The sequence below is a fragment of the Globicephala melas genome, chromosome 1 (assembly GCF_963455315.2).
Source record: "Globicephala melas chromosome 1, mGloMel1.2, whole genome shotgun sequence".
Lineage (NCBI taxonomy): Eukaryota > Metazoa > Chordata > Mammalia > Artiodactyla > Delphinidae > Globicephala > Globicephala melas.
Window position 1 is genome coordinate 149,141,290 of NC_083314.1, and position 18,039 is coordinate 149,159,328.

At 39.9% G+C, this 18,039-nt stretch overlaps 1 protein-coding gene across 1 annotated transcript in view; it reads right to left on the bottom strand.

The window, feature by feature from the left end:
- Positions 1-17,552, bottom strand: part of CMPK1 (cytidine/uridine monophosphate kinase 1) — a 33,588-nt gene extending 16,036 nt beyond the window's left edge. Inside the window, exon 1 of the mRNA XM_030870071.3 lies at positions 17,237-17,552. Within this exon, the coding sequence (XP_030725931.1) occupies positions 17,237-17,407 (171 nt within the window). The 5' untranslated portion in view covers positions 17,408-17,552. The remainder of the gene's footprint in view (positions 1-17,236) is intronic.
- Positions 17,553-18,039: the final 487 nt, after the last annotated feature.

Sequence of the window (18,039 nt, forward strand, 5' to 3'; positions counted from 1 at the left end):
TAACCAAATGACAAGCAATAGCTTGGGAGAAAATATGTTCACCATACAAAGGTGATAGGGTAATATACGTTGTATACAAAGAGATCCTACTAACAAAGAAAATAGCTCAATACAAAAATGGGCAAAGAAAAAACAATTCAGAGAAAACAACAGATGCTCCACCTTACTGGTAATCATGAAAATGCAAATTAAAGCAATGTGATTTCATTTTTCACCCATCAGATTGGTTAAAATAAAGACATATCTGGCTATGGCAAGGGTGGGGGTGGGGAAGAACCAGCATCCTGACAGTTCGTGGGAGTGTAAATTGGTTCAGCCTTTTTAGAGGGCAATTTGGCAGAGTCTAACAAAATTTAAGTTTGCATACCCTTTGGCTCAGTAATTCCATTTCTAGGAGCTGTGCTACTGAAATAGTTGCACATGTGCACAAAGACATATGTAATGAATGTTTATGTCAGCATCATCTGTAAACAGAAAATCTAAATGTCCACAAATATATGAATAGTTAAATAGATTATTGTATATATTATGAATGGAGTTGAGCTATCTGCATGTTCTGATATGGAAAGCTATCCAAGATACACTGTTAAGCAAAAAAATAACAATAGACAACGTTTGTGTGCGTGCATTTTTATCTGTGTATAAATACATCATAAGAGGACCAGAAAGCCACACACAAAAACGTTGGTAGGTGATTACATAAGGAGAGTAGGCTGGGACTTCCCTGGCGGCGCAGTGGTTACGAATCCGCCTGCCAATGCAGGGGACACGGGTTCCATCCCTGGTCCGGGAAGATCCCACATGCAGCAGAGCAACTAAGCCCGTGCGCCACTACAGAGCTTGTGCTGTAGAGCTCGCGATCTACAACTACTGAGCCTGTGTGCCACAACTCCTGAAACCCATGCGCCTAGAGCCCATGCTCCACAACAAGAGAAGCCACTGCAATGAGAAGCCTGCGCACCGCAACGAAGAGTAGCCCCTGCTCACCGCAACTAGAGAAAGCCCGTGCGCAGCAATGAAGACCCAAAGCAACCAAAAAAAAAAAAGAGTAGGCTAAGGTTAAGGAGAACTTTCACCTTACGTACTTCTGAATTGTTTCAATCTCAATGTACATGTATATAAACTTACTAAAATTTTAATTTAAAAAAAGCATATATTCTATCCACACATCTCTAAATGGCAAATATCACAAAGACTGGTTTTTTTTTAAATTTTAATTTAATTTATTTATTTTTTATATAGCATCACAAAGTAAGATTGTTGATTTAAGTGTTTTATTAATATCAAATCCTAAGAGAACAGCAAAATGAACTGCCTCACATTAGGAATAAAAATCCCTACATAAAAAACATTGTCTAAGGGCTTCCCTGATGGCGCAGTGGTTAAGAAGCTGCCTGCCAATGCAGGGGACACGGGTTCGAGCCCTGGTCCAGGAAGATCCCACATGCCGCGGAGCCCGTGTGCCACAATTACGGAGCCTGCGCTCTAGAGCCCGTGAGCCACAACTACTGAGCCTGCGATCCACAACTACTGAAGCCTGCATGCCTAGAACCTGTGCTCTGCAACAAGAGAAGCCACCGCAATGAGAAGCCTGCACACCACAACAAAGAGTAGCCCCCACTCACTGCAACTAGAGAAAGCCTGCGCACAGCAACGAAGACCCAACACAGCCATAAATAAATAAATAAAAGAATATATTCCATCAATAATGTGTGTAATGGAATGCTGTAAAAAAAAAACATTATCTAAGTTCAAGAAAAAAGAAAAACAGTACCTGTACAATCACAAACTTATTTAAAATTTAAAACTAAATCACTGTAGAGAATAGCAGCAAAAATCAAGTCAAATGTTTAGATAAAAATTTCTCTGGAAAGTGATCCATTCCTTAAACAAAGGAGAAACAAAAGTATAATATAGCAACACTGAAACACACTGCATGGGCATGAAGTCAAGAGTTATAGAAAGAGACAGAAAGCAGTCCAGTTTTATAGCCTAAAAACAGATGGAAATTTAGAGACATACTCAGTTGAGAGGATCCAAAAGGCGCAGCAGCAAAAGTTTAAAAGGAAACATATTTCAGTGAAGCCTTACTCTAGACACTAGAGTTCAAAATTATAAGCAAGATGTTCTGGAAATGACACCTCCATGACAGACAATGTACCCACACTACTTCTAGTCTCCAGAATGACCCCTTGGAGCACTTTCAGAACTTTATTGTGCCAACCACTCTCAACTGACTTTTTTTTAAAAAGAGAAAATTAATCTAGCTTAGACAACAAAGAATCATCTTCATTTTTAGTCCATCAACCTGTGCTAATAGGACAAAGTGTGAGGAAAATCAATATTTGGCTTTAAAAAATAGTATATGTTTCCAAACTTTTTTGGTGTAAAATTTACCTTTATGATTACATTTTTCTCAATCTAAAATTAAAGTCAGTCTAAGAATATACATTTTTGATGGTATAGCCGCCATATCCTAGCCCAGCCTGGGATTCAATGTTGACCATAGACAACTGTACCCATTTATATAATGTAGAACAGGATATAAGGGATTACTGGTTCTTGATTAGAATCTAACTTCTTCACACAAAGGAAATGTCCTAAAAAGTGGTAAGCTTATGGGAAATATTTATGGAAAGCTTTCTTTCCTGCCACGACTACACAACAGGAAGAATGCTGAAAACCATTTTGCAAAATGGACAACCTCTCCCACCTCTCTAGCCTGACTTAACTTGGACCCAATTATGCCCTGGAATCAGTCAAGGAAGTATCAAGAATCTGTTGCTCCCACTCTTCCTTTCCATCTACCACTATCTCCTCTCTCTTCCACCCTCAACTCTCAGTCCCAGGCACAATACACTTACCAGTTATACCTCTTTTACAGTTCTGGCCTCACTTTATCAATCTTTTAATCTCTGCACCACAGGCAATAGAAAGCATACTGTATGTTCTAAAGTGCAAGATATGAGACCTCATCAAAATTTAAAACCTCTGTGCTTCCAAGGACACTACCAAGAAAATGAAAAGACAAGCCACAAGATGGGAGAAAATATTTACAAATCATGTTTCTGGATAAGGGACTTGTACCAAAAATATATTTTTAAAACTTTACAACTTAGCAATAAAAAGATAAATAACCCAATTTTAAAAATTGCAAAAGACAATTTTTTAAATGCAATATTCTGGGGGGAAAAAAAAAGGACAAAGGATTCAAACAGACATTTCTCCAAAGAAGATATTCAGATGGCCAGTATGGGAAAGTTCCTCATTAGTCATCAGGGAAATGCAAATCAAAACCATAATGAGATGCCAGTGCACCCTTCAGGATGGTTATTTAAAAAAAAAAAGGACACGTGAGACAAGAAAGATGCTCACAGCATTAGTCATTAAGGAAACGCAAATCAAAACCACAATGCGATACCACTGCACACCTAGTAGGGTGGTTATAATCAAACAAACAAACATAAAATGATAAGTGTTGGTGAGGATAAAGAAACCACATATCACGGGCAGAAATGTAAAATGGTACAGCTGCTGTGGAAAACAGTTTGGCAGCTCCTCAACAAGTCAGAATTATTATATGATCCAGCAATCTCACTCCCAGCTCTATACCCAAAAGACTCAAACAGATCCTTGTATGCCAGTGTTCATTGCAGCATTACTCACAATAGCGGAAAGGTGGAAGCAGCCCTTATCCAACAACAGGTGAATGGATAAACAAAATGTAATAAATACATACAATGAAACATTATTCAGCCATAAAAAGGAATGAAGTTCTGATACATGCTAACATGGATGAACCCTGAAAACATTATGCTAAGTGAAATAAGCCATTAAAAAAAAAGGACAAATGTATGATTCCACTTACATGAAGTACCTAAAATAGGCAATTCAGAGGCAAAAAGTAGATTAGAGGTTACTAAGAGCTGGGGGAAGGGAAGAATGGGAAATTATTGCCTAATAGAGTTTTTGTTTGGGGTGATGAAAACGTTTTAGAAATCGTGGTGATGGTCGCACAACACTGTAAATGCAATTAATGCCACTGAACTGTACACTTAAAGTGGTTAAAATGGTAAATTTCATGATATATTTTACCAAAATTAAAAAAATTAATAACGTAATATACCAAAAACACTGAATTCTATGCTTTTTAAATTTTATTTCTTTTTAATAATTTTATTTATTAATTTTTGGCTGTGTTGGGTCTTCATTGTTGAGTGCGGGCTTCCTGTAGTGTGGCAAGTGGGGGCTACTCTTCATTGCAGTGCGTGGGCTTCTCACGCACTGGTGGCTTCTCCTGTTGCGGAGCATGGGCTCTAGGCACGTGGGCTTCAGTAGTTGTGGCACACGGGTTTCAGTAGTTGTGGCTCACGGGCTTCGGTAGTTGTGGCTCACGGGCTCTAGAGCTCGGGCTCAGTAGCTGTGGTGCACAGGCTTAGTTGCTCTGCAGCATGTAGGATCTTCCGAGATCAGGGCTCGAGCCCGTGTCCCCTGCATTGGCAGGCAGATTCCTAACCACTGTGCCACCAGCGAAGTCCTGAATTCTACACTTTAAATGGATGAGTTGTATGGTATATAAATTATATCTCCAAGTATTTTTAAAAAAACACAGAATACAACTTCTGAAAAGTCAGAAACAAAATTTCCAAAACAAGGAATCTATTAATTAAATATGTAATCTACAGAGTACAATATCATATAGATTATGTAGTAAAAGTACATTAATTAACATGGTGATATGTTTGTGATATTATAAGTAAAAATCAGGTTTCCAGAGTATGAGCCTACTAAAAAAAAAAAAAAATCTCTGGAAAAATATGTCCCAAAATATTGATTAATGGTGGTTTTCTCTGGATGGTAAGATTACTGGTAATTTTTACACCCTTCTTTTTACTCATCTGTATTTTCTAATTTTTCTATAATGTATGTGTACTACTTATATAATTAAAAAGTAACCAAAAGTGGGACCTCCCTGGTGGTGCAGTGGTTAAGACTCTGCACTCCCAATGCAGGGGCCCAGGTTTAATCCCTGGTCAGGGAACTGGATCCTACATGCATGTCGCAACCAAGAGTTCACATGCCATAACTAAGGAGCCCATGCAGGGGGCCCAGGTTCAATCCCTGGTCAGGGAACTGGATCCTACATGCATGTCGCAACCAAGAGTTCACACGCCACAACTAAGGAGCCCATGAGCTGCACTAAGACCCGGTGCAACCAAATAAATTAAATAAATATTTTTTTTTAAAAGTAACCAAAAGTAAAAGTATGCATATTTTTAATAACAGGACAGTTAAGGTGCATATTCAGGCTTAACTTATGAAACTTATCCAGTCATTAGGTCATTAGCTCCATCTGGCAACTAGTAACCTATTTTGAACATAAAGAGCATGTATACTATAAACTTTTCCTTAAATCCACTTGCCCTTTCTAGGGTTTTAAAATCTAAGTTAACTCCAAACATTTTCTCTAAGTAGAAAGACCTTTCATGTTTGATAGACTCTAAAATACCATCCTGGGTTTTTAAAAATCTGTAAACTGATTAGTGTGGGTAATCATTTCCTTATGCTGTAGTAAACAATGGGAATACAATGCTCCCCAAAACTACTTTAATCTAAATTACTCTTTGATCTCTTCACTGTAGATCTTTTCTAAAATAATGCTAGCCTTTACAAATTTACTGAGTGCCATGTACTGTGCTGAACACTGTAGAAGCATTATGCTGTTTCATCTTTATAACAATCTAGTGAAATTGTCATTATTATCATCAGTTTACAAATGAAGATAACAGAATCAGAAAAGTTAAGCAACATAGCCACAGGTGTTAGACTGAGATGTGAACCAACAACTGACTTCAAAGTCTACATTGTTTCTACTACTATGCTATATTGTAAGAAAGTTGGCTCCAATGTCCCATTTCTTAAATATTTTTAATTAAAAAAAATTCACACACAATTGTTCTACTTCAAAAAACTACTCCTTTTCCTGCCTTTACACTTTCTTTGTTATCACTCTGAAGTTCTATGTAAACATGAAATACAGTGGGAATTTATTAAATACAATTCCTTGGTGCTCCCATTCATACAGCATAGAATGGCAAAGAAGATACACATATTCATAATGATTGGATAACATGCCTCTTGAATGTGACTACACAGGATTACAACACTACCTAACAATGAAGTCTCAGTATACAGAACTGTTGTAGGGCTGGCAAGACCACCTATTTCCATACCTCTCATTTTATGAAAGGGGAAACTGAGATAAGCTGACTTGCTAGTTAGCAGACAGGAAACTGGCACTCAGGTCTCCTGACTCTCAGTGACGATTATTCCACAGTGGGCCTCTGAGGTAATTCCTAGGTGACAGACATGGAAATACAGAGTCTTGCCATCAAGCTACTATGGCCTTCGCATGACAGAATCTGCTGGTGGAAATTGAAAAGGAGACTCCAAGTTCATGGACTTTATCATTTTGTTGTATCCTAGCATGGAGAGAGGATCAGGAACTTTATCCACACACAGAGCCAGGCATATCTGACCCACCATTCAGCCAGATTCTGACCATCCTTCGTTTGCTTCGTTCTTGCCTTTCTCCACTTGTGACACCATTTCCATTTCCACTTGCCTCACCCAACAATCATTAAATAAGTAGCAAATAAAAATTTCCAGTTTAAAAACCTAAATTAACCATCAAGTCAATTCCCAATTACATAATATCAATAAAACATCTTCTGGACTGTCTCTTTACTCCCAGTAGACACCAAGAGAACAGAAATTCATGTTATTATCTACCTAATTATACTTAAAGTCTTATACGTTAAACACATAGAACTTTTCAGTGGCAAACATCAATGACTAATGCATCATGGAAATTCCAAACACAAAGTGAGCAAAGAAGCAGTCTTTTGTAGAGCCCCAAACTAAGCATATTCAATTGATTGTTGGTATAGAATATACCCTAATGATAAATGGAACCAACTTACCGGTCTTCTGGAGATAACTGATGGAAACCAAGCATGGAACATGTGGTTTTTTGGGGATCCAGTTCCTCAAAGTGAAAGTTTCTAAGAATGGTACGTAATAACTGGGGCTTCTTCCTTTACCAAAGTGCTGTTTGGTTAGCTTTGTTCACCAGCAGCAGGAAACTGTCAGCTAACAGTATGTTCAGTCACACCTGTTCTCTATTAAGTTCTAAATGCTCTTATCACATGTTCAGTCTATAAAAATGTCCTTAATTTAACTGAAATGTTAGAATAAATACATTCTCATATGCCAACTGGGCTAAAAGCACTAGCTTTAAGGTTAGCAAGAGTCAGTGTGATCAAGCTAACATGACACAAAGAGTAAGATGGTTATCCCATCTCCACCTTTTCTCTCTTATCTAGTCTGAAAGTCCCACTACTAGAGTGGTTTCTCTGAAATGCTCTCAATTTCGATTCAGAAGAACAACCATTAAAATACTGTACTCCTATGTGACTTTCGGAGGTTTCACGTGACTACAGTCCTCTCCTATTAGCATCTTAACTAGGTGTTTAATCGATTACCATCACTAAAACTTTAATCCAAAGGATGTAAATCAAGTAGATTTCAATGGGAGTAAGGATAAGGGGAAGAACTGACATTGAAGAGGTGTTCTGAGCTAGGGCAGACCTAGGTAGAGGTGTCTAATTTTGATGGGGGTGGAAAATATACATTCATTCAGAGAAACTCCTCCCAGGACTTCCCTGGTGGTGCAGTGGTTAAGAATTCCCCTGCCAATGCAGGGGACACGGGTTCGAGCCCTGGTCCAGTAAGATCCCACATGCCACGGAGCAACTAAGCCCGTGCGCCACAACTACTGAGCCTGCACTCTAGAGCCTGCGAGCCACAACTACTGAGCCTGTGTGCCACAACTACTGAAGCCTGTGAGCCTAGAGCCCGTGCTCCGCAACAAGAGAAACCACCGAAATGAGAAGCCCACATAACACAATGAAGAGCAGCTCCTGCTTGCCGCAACTGGAGAAAGCCTTCGTGCCGAAGACCCAACAGAGCCATAAATAAATAAATAAATAAAACTTACTAAAAAAAAGAGAGGAACCCCTCCCAGCACAGCACACTCATGTAGTTGGATACATATACATAATCTCTAATATTTGTATATTTATTAATATATAATTTTATTATTATTATTTTTTAATGTATGACTGAGCTGGCCAAAAATTAAAGGAGTAACTCAAATTCAGATAAATCAAGAAAGCACAAATCCAGAAGAGCGAGAGAGTGCTGGAGCTATGGCTGCCCTGGGGACTTTCCCCATCCCCAAATCACAGGTGGCTAGAGCCCAGGATTTAACCAGCCACAGAGAGGGGAAAGGAGACAAAGACTGAGACCTAAATAGGATTGGAGGTCAGATCAATGAGCTCCACATAAAGTCAGGACCTCTCAAGGATGATACCCTAGGTGCTTGAACTAGGAAAAAAGAACCTACCATGTAAAGAGTACAGCAAAATTTCCTAACCACAAGCCCATACTGATTAAAGAACCTTCTGAAGGATATACTTCAAGAAAGAAAATGATCTCAGAAGGAAGATCTGAGGTGCAAAAATAAATGGTTAGTAAAGAAAATGGTATGTATGTAAGTTATTCTAAACAAACATTTGTTATAAAACATTAACAGGTCATTTGCGGGGATTAAAAAAGAAGTCAATATAGAATTAAAATCCTAAAAAAAAGAATAGGACAGAAAATAGAGTTGTGTCCTAAGGTATTTGTATTGTTTGGGGGAGAGTAAAAATATTAATATTAGACTTAAGTTAAATAATATGTGTGCTTAAAATTTCTAGGGTAACCACTAAAAACAGATTGTACAGCTTCCAAAGTACAAAGGAATAAATCAGGAAGGAAAAAATTCTTAAGCAAGTCAAAAGGGCAGGCAAAACTAACACAGAAAAAGTACGATGATGATGATGATAATAAAAATAATAGTTAACATTTATATAGGAATTATCACATGCCAGGCACTGCTCTAAGTACTTTACATACATTAGCTCATTTAGTCCTCACAACACCCCTCTGAGTTAGATACTATATATTATTGTTCCCATTTTACAGATGAGGAAATTGAGGCATAGAGAAACTAAACCTTTGCTAAGATCTCACACATAGTAGGTGTTACGATAGGATTCAAACCCAGACAGTCTAACTCCGGAGTCTGAACTCTACATACTGCCTAGTAGACAATACACTGGTATGACACTTTGACATTTGTTCATATCCTTGCAAATCAATTTTTCTTCAGTCTACTAAGAATGACCGCCGAAGTGTAGCTACTGACGCTGCTCAAGATATTTCTTTCATTGACTATTTATAGATAAGCACAGAATAGGCAAGGAGAGAGATGCTAACATATATGAAGTGGCAAACACAAAGTAGGCACTGTGCCAGACATTTTATTACATGGATTCTCTTGGCTAGTCCTCATAATCACCCTGTAAAGTAGATTAATATCCCAAATTTTCAGGGGAGAAAACCAAAGAGCCAAAAATTTAAATAACTCACTAAATGGCAGAAATCCAGGTATGACTGGCTTCAAAATCTACTTACCAAATGTTTATTCAGCATCAATTTATGCCAGACATTGTACTAGACACTGAAGATATAAGAGTAAATTTAGAAATCTAAGGTTCTCATCCTTATGGAGCTTATGGTGTAATGAGGGAGACAATCCAATAACCATGAAATTAAACGTGAACTACAAACATAAATGTTATAAAGGACAACAGAATTAAAAACTGAAAGGACAAAAGAATAACAAACTGACAGATGTTTTGAAGTGCTTTGAGATCACATAATAGAGAAATCTGACCTAGTCTAAAAATGTGAGGGCCAGTTTCACTGAGGAAATCATTTTTAGCTCATGGTTCCCAAACTGAATGCCAAAGTACCCTGGAGCACTGCAGCGAATTCACAAGAGTGCCCTGGGTTTACATTTTTAAGGGAAACAGAGCAACACTGTTAGATATCATGTGAACTATCAGCTATTAGATACCATGTGAACTATCAGCTCAGGGTAGTTCACAATTTCAACTTTAGATCATGCACATTCTTTTCGAAGACACATCTTTGTGATGCTGACTTTTTGGTGGGCAGTTGCTGTGATAAAAATAAGTACCACGTGAAAATTAATGTGGAAAATAAAATGAGTATGGAAGCGTCTAACCTGATTCCAAGGTATGAGAAACTGGGCAGTGCCAACAGGCATTTACATCCAATTAGAAGTGATTGTGGTTACATAAGAATGAAATAAAGTTGCTACTTCTTCTCTTAATGTATATGTACTGTTTCTTCAAACAGCTACTAAGTTGTTAGAAAATACTTATTAAGTATTGTTTGGATCCAGTTACTCAATAAATACAACTGTTAGATACTTATTTTGGACTAAGGTGTTTGTGAAAAAAAATACTGACACACTAAGGGGACCATGAACTGAGAATGTTTGGGAATCTCTGAATTAAGCTAAGATCTTAAGGATAAGTAGGCACCTCAAACACCATGCAGTAGAATGAACAGGAGCAAAAGACAGGGTCCCCATCCTTGAAGACATTACAATCTAGTTAGGGAGGCAAATCTAAAAGATAAACAGTTTTGTTTTGTTTTGGCCACGTTGCACAGCTTGAGGGATCTCAGTTCCCTGACCAGGGATTGAACCCAGGCCATGGCAGTGAAAGCCCAGAATCCTAACCACTAGGCCACCAGGGAACTCCTGATAAACAATTTTAAAACAATTTAATGTTAAACTTTAATATTTGCAAAAATCTTTCATATCTTTTCTCATGAAATTCTATTAAGTATGTGTCTTATCTCTACTCTAAATTGAGAACCTCTAGAAGGCAGTATCCCCCAACACAGAGCAAATAGTTTGCACTTAGGAAGTGTTTTCTGGGTCAATCTCACTTGCGTCCATTTACTCTCCTTAGCCTTTTCTCAGAATTGAAACCTCCAACTACCCTATGCAAGGGTAACTCTGCTTTAAGTGTTCTCCACTCCCCCACATCTCCTGGCTGCTTCTTTCCTACTGTCCTTCTAAATTCAGCTCATACATATCACTGCCCCCGAGGAAGCCTTCCCTGACCCACTGAGCTGTAACTTAAATGTCCCTTATCTAAATGGTCTGTGTGTATATTTCTGTCATAGGACTTATCACTCTGTCCTGTCACAGTCACTGTTTAACTTCTATATCTCACAGCTCACTGTAAACTTTTGACAGTAGGGTCTGTGTCTTATTCACCTTAGCAACTATCACAGTGCCTAGCTCTCAAAGAATGTTTTCTGAATAAATGACAAGTAAAGGGAAATTTTTTTTTAAGTCTAATTATGCCGTTCACCTTAATGGACTTCTTGGAAAAAATGAGTAATTTACTCAGAAAAACTCTGAAGAGGAGATTAACAGATTTGAAAAAATTAAAATGATTGATAATCATCCAGTGCTAATAAAAAAAAAAGCATACAACTGATGATAGAAATGTAAGTATAATGTTTTTGAAAAGTAATCAGACAATTATCAATTAAAATTAAAAATGCACTTATCTTCTGACTTAGCAATCCCACTTTTAGGAATTTTGCTTGCAAAAATAAAAGCATCCATATGCAATATTATATTTACAAGGAAATTTACTGAAGCATTGTTTGCAATAGCAGAATAATTTCCTGAAATCTACCCTGAGTGTCCATCAATGGGGGGAATGGTACAACTATGCTATGGTAACATCCATATTATGGACTATTCTGCAGCTACTAATAAAAATAAGTTAAGTCTATGTGTAGAGGCCTGAGAGGGCCATGATACATTCAGTAAAAAAAAAACAGAATAGTCCCATTTGGAGGTTAAAAAGGTAACTATATGCACTTTTATTTGTAAAAATATTGAGAAAGAGTTAATACCAGACAGTAAATACTGGTGACCTCAGGGTTAGAGGTCACCAACAAATATGTATTACTACTGTAACTTAAAATGGAAAGAAAAAAATGAAGTTTTCAAAAGTAAGAATAGTAAATAATCTGAACATATTCTCCCCTCCTCCAAATTCTTAACAACAACAACAACAAAAATCCCACATTACCATTACCTTAATGAAAGGGTGGTGCTTCAGGAGAGTCGAGGATTCTGTGGACTCTCTTTTACAGATAATTTAAACTTTCCTTTAAAAAAAACAAAAAAGCCCAAAAAACCTATCTCTTACTCCAGCCCATCCCACCAAAAGGAGAAAGGCCTGTTCTGAAGCAAGCTTAATGTCCAGTGGATCTTCCTATCTCGTTTCTTTAATGAGTGGTAGTCTGCTTTAGGGATTTGTAACCAGGAGCTTAAAAGTTTTAGAATGCTCATCAGATTTTTACAACTATACCATTTATTCACTGAGAGTAAACTGAAGTGTTACATGAGAAATCAGAGTAAGACAGAGGTTTCATTCAAATGCTTCTGGTCCTGAAATTGGGAGTACTAACTGCTCCTTGGGCGCCCCCTGGAGACCGAATTTTAAATTTTTTTACATCTTTAGGACAAACTGGTGTGCTATATATTCATTCAAAGAATACTTATTAAGCACCTATATGTCAGGCACAATGTTCAACACTAGAGACAAAAAGATAAATAAAATCAAATTTCTGTTTTCTACATACTTAAAGTCAGTATCACCCAAAACTTTCTAAGCATAGCAGGTAGGGTACAATGTCTAAGTTATCCATACAGGTCCTGGAGGAAGTTAAAACACAAGATGATAAAAATGCTTCTGGGGTGCTACCGAAAGCAATTTGGCATGGATATAAACTTTAGCATAATTGTTCATTTAAGGAGAATGTTCACCATCTTTAAAAGAGAGTAGGTTTAAATATCCCAGCTAACACATGCAAAACTGTGGTTGTTATTTTCAGACAAGTTTAGGTTATGGCACTATAATTTTTCTTGGGCCAAAACAATACAAATAAAGCTTAATTAAAAAAATTCAAAAATGACACAGTATCTTCCATCATGATTTTTTAGTCACAAGTTATTCCACAATAATAACTCCACTCTGAGCACTTGACTCCTGATTGCACTGCTTTAGAAAATGGCTAATTTTCAAAAACAAATTTGAGTGTGAGAAGACAGACTTAAAAATTAGTTAGAAAATAAAACAAAACTGAAAAAGATCAGTTCAACTAAATGGGCAAAATTCAATCTCAAAGCCTCCCTCAAACCTTTCCTTTCCAGTTCACAACACTTTCAGAAGATGCTGCATCAGATTTGCCTTTTCTTCCTCAAGGTCTGGGAGAGCAAGTAGTACAGGTAGAATTCACAGCAGGAAAAAAAAAAAAAAAACAAGCAACAGCTTCCCTGTGGTGACACCCTCAACCATAACTGCAATGTCCCAGGATATTAGAGGGCCAGATATTCTCAGGTTCTGTAGCAAGGGTCCAAAGATGTACTTCTGGTGGCCTGAGTTGGAAATTAATGTAATCTTCCCAAAGAAACAATTCTGTTTCAGCCACATTTCAGGTACCCTGTTAGCTAAATTAGTAATGGCATGATAGTTGGGGAATTTAACCTAGATTTATATAACTTTTCCCCTACAGAAAAAAATTAGCTCCAAAAATTACAATCGTTTGGGATTCAGCTTACATTTGCCCGTATAATAAAACACTGAGTAAAAATGCAAGAGACTCACAAAAGAAACAAAACAAAAAATCCTCTGACTTAACTGACCATAGACATTCCATTGTTTAATCCACTAGAAGACAGCAACTGCTGAATTATAAGCTATTTGGAATTGTAAGAAAACAGTTGAATTTAAGCTCATATAAGTGTTGAAATCTTAAAGAATAAGATAATACATTATAGAACATATCTCATCATGGAAACCTTATAATTCTTAATTAACAGGTTTAAAATATTATCCACCATTATCAAACAGAGTAAAGAATAAATACTAATTACAGAATGTGGAGATTATTTTTAACCCATTGGAGTAATATGGGTATTATCAGTTTGGGTGTGAACCCTTAAAAGTCACATTATGATTCAAAAACAAAATATTTAAATACATTCCAATACATCAGTCATAAACCAATTTTTTTTTTTTTTTTTTTGCAGTACACGGGCCTCTCACTGTTGCAGCCTCTCCCATTGCGGAGCACAGGCTCCGGACGCGCAGGCCCAGCAGCCACGGCTCACGGGCCCAGCCGCTCTGCGGCATGTGGGATCCTCCCGGACTGGGGCACGAACCCGTGTCCCCTGCATCGGCAGGCAGACCCCCAACCACTGCACCACCAGGGAAGCCCCATAAACCAATTTTTAAAAAGTAAAACTACAGTGCACTTCAAAGTAAAAACAACCAACCTCATAAATTAAGAACAGGAACTCTAAAACAGAGGAAAAAATTATTTGCATCCATGCATGCCAGATATTTTACCTCATTTCATATTCATAAATACCATACCAGACAGGTGTTATTTCTTCCTTCTTACAGAGGAACCCAAGGTAAAACAACAACTTCTCTGGGACTAAAGGGATAGTAAATGGAACAGTTAGGGTTTGAACCCATATCTGTTTGACTCTAGTAAAGTCTTTTCCCCCTCAGAATGGGAGAAAATATTAGTGACCAACAACAGATTCATCTCCAAAATATACAAACAGCTCCTGCAGCTCAATATTAAAAAAACAAACAACCCAATCAAAAAATGGGCGGATGATCTAAATAGACATTTCTCCGAAGAAGACATACAGATGGCTAAAAAGCATCATTACATCATTGCTAATTATTAGAAAAATGCAAAATAAAACTACAGTGAGGTATCACCTCACACACATCAGAATGGCCATCATCAAAAAATCCACAAACAGGGCTTCCCTAGTGGCGCAGTGGTTGAGAGTCCGCCTGCCACGGGTTCGTGCCCCGGTCCGGGAAGATCCCACATGCCGCGGAGCAGCTGGGCCCGTGAGCCATGGCCGCTGAGCCTGCGCGTCCAGAGCCTGTGCTCTGCAACGGGAGAGGCCACAACAGTGAGAGGCCCGCGTACCACAAAAAAAAAAATCCACAAACGATAAAGGCTGGAGAAGGTATGGAGAAAAGGGAACCCTCCCACACTGTTGGTGGGAATGTAAATTGGTATAGCAACTATGGAGAACAGTATGAAGGTTCCTTAAAAAACTAAAAACAGAGCTACCATGTGAGCTAGCAATCCCACTCCCGGGCATGTATCTAGAGATAACCATGATTCAAAAAGATACATGCACCCCAATGTTCACTGCAGTGGTATTTACAATAGCCAGGACATGGGAGCAACCTAAACGTCCTTGACAGAAGAATGGATAAAGAAGATGTGGTTTATATATACAACGGAATATTACTCAGCCATAACAAAGAACGAAATAATGCCATTTGTGGCAACATGGATGGACCCAGAGATTGTCATCATGAGTAAAGAAAGTCAGACAGAGAAAGACAAGTATCATATATCTCTTACATGTGGAATCTATAAAATGGTACAAATGGACTTATCTGTAAAACAGAAACAGAGTCACAGATGTAGAAAACAAGCTTATGGTTACGGGGCGGGGGGGGGGAAGGGAGGGGGAGGGATAAATTGGGATATTGGGATTGACATTTACACACTACTGTGTATAGAACAGATAACTAATAGGGACCTACTGTATAGTACAAGGAACTTTACTCAATACTCTGTGATGGCCTATATGGGAAAAGAATCTAAAATAGAGTGGATATATGTATATGTATAACTTATTCACTTTGCTGTACACCTGAAACTGATACAACATTGGAAATCAACTATACTTCAATAAAAATAAAAAACAAAAATACAGTCTTTTCTCCTTCCCCTACTATGCTATTTACATGTAAGAGGTTTCATATATACAACAAAAACCTGAAACCATCCAATTGTCATGTCTTTTAAAAGTGAAAAGAACGAACAAAAATAAGGAGAAAAATATTTATGTATCTTTTGGTTGAATTAGCTCCACTTATAGTCTTACAAATGATCAACAATTATAAATACAGCTGTAAAACACATAATGAAGATTTTACCATCCAACTTTTTCTGGATGCTCTTTAGAGAATAAAATATAGGACAGGAGTGGGTGAGGAGTAAAATCCCAAAGCTAATAAAAGCCATATCCTGGAAAAGAGGAGGAAACTATTTTAGAAGTTCTGGGTCAAAACTTTTGCTGGTCACCGAGTTTCACAAGGATTCTTTGGTGTTTTACAGCACTACTGGTCTGCTCTTCTGTTTCTAGATATCTTCTGTTTTCCTTCTCTCCCAAACATTCCCCAGATTCTCCAATAAGCCTTTCACCCACACTGCAGCTAACCACGTATCTGTTCGAAAAATGTTAACGGAATTGAAGCATTAACCTTACCACGCTTTGGGGGAAAAAAAAAGTAACACCATTTTAGACTTGGGAGGCATTTCATACTGAGTTTAAATCTGTGTGCACAGCCTCTACTGTTCTAGTGGGGGCAACCGAGACTCGGAGAGAGGAAGTGACTTGGCCATCGACTCAGGGTAAGTTGGCAGCCGGGCCAGAGGTTGAAGTTTGATCTCATACTCCACGGCTTTTTCCAACCACACCAACCCGGGCTGAGCCTCAGGGCTGGTACTGACTTGGACGGGTTCAGAACACCTAAGGTAACGCCCTGTCGCCCGGGTCTCCTTTCTAGGATAAAGACTAATTAGTAGACGGTTCAGAGTTTAGAGGGCCTGCAGGAATGGGCGTGGTGGAAAAACCGGTCTCCCCTTCAGGCAGCGGTGAGCTCACCCAGCCTCTAACCCAAATCGACGCTGCTGCCGCCTCCGGCCGCCCCACAACCAGCGACACACTGACCTCTGCGCGCTGGGGGCCCCGGAAGCGGACCCTCCCGGGATACCCCTCCCAGCCCACTCTCGAGACGAACTTGGTCCCCAAAATGTAAGGAAAGAGGGGCGCAGGAACAAAGCAATCCCAAACGGTCCCCCTCCTTTCTGGGTCCCCCCGAGGCGGGCGGACGTGGACTACCAGTTCCGACATGCAGCGCTCCGGCGGACTCCCGAAGCACCGCCACGCCGACGGTGCGCCGGTCGTCGGGACCCGTAGTCCGCGGCTCCGGGGCGGTGGGGGGTGGGTGGGGTGGGGCGCGTGGGGGAGGCGCGGACAGACGCGCGCTGCGGGACTGGCCGGCCCGGCGTCCGGTCAAGCACAGGGAGCCGCCGGCTGCCCGGGCCTCACCTCGACGATGCGGGCGCACTGGGTCCCCTTGCCGGCGCCGGGACCGCCGAGGACGAACACGACCTGCGGCCTCATGAGGCGGGGCGGGCAGAGGAAAAGCGGCCGGCCGGTCAGCAGCGGGAAGCTAAGGCCTAAGACGTACAGCAGCCGGCGGCCGCAGCGGCGAAGCATGCACCGTGGCCGGTAGGACGCTGATGCAGCTGACAGCGGCCGGGCAGGCGTTGGAGCGGGAGCGGGGCACGGAAAAGGGGGCGGGCCGAGCCGGCGCCAGCCGCGGTCCAGCCGCCGTGGCTGCCGAGGCGTCCGCGCCGCGGCCGGAAGGGGCGGGCTTCCGCTGCTCTCTCGTTAGCCGCGCCCCTACGTCCCACACGCGGGGCCGCGCTCGCGTCCTCCCCGCCCCTCTGCTGGCTCATTGATTCTTTCGGTCCGCGGGTCTTTTATCCTGAGCCTCCTGGTGTCGGGCCTGTGCTGGCGTAAGGGATGTGACCCACGGGAGAGCAAAGCCCATTGTCGCTGCTCGCAAGTTTAAATTCCAGGGGCCAGGCAGCCGACCTGAACAAGTCAACACACGAATAAATAAATGCAAATAGCAATATCGGCTTTGAAGGAACCAAAAGGAGGAATAACAAGAGATGAATGTAATTTGGGTAAGGTAGTCAGACCTCTGAAGAGGTGACATAGAAGCCAAGGCATAAGGATAGCAAAGAGCAAAACTAGGCAAAGACTGGGATAGAGTGTCCCACAAAAAGAGAAAAGGCGAGTGCAAAAAGCCTAAAACTTTCAACTGTTAGAGCAATTGAAAG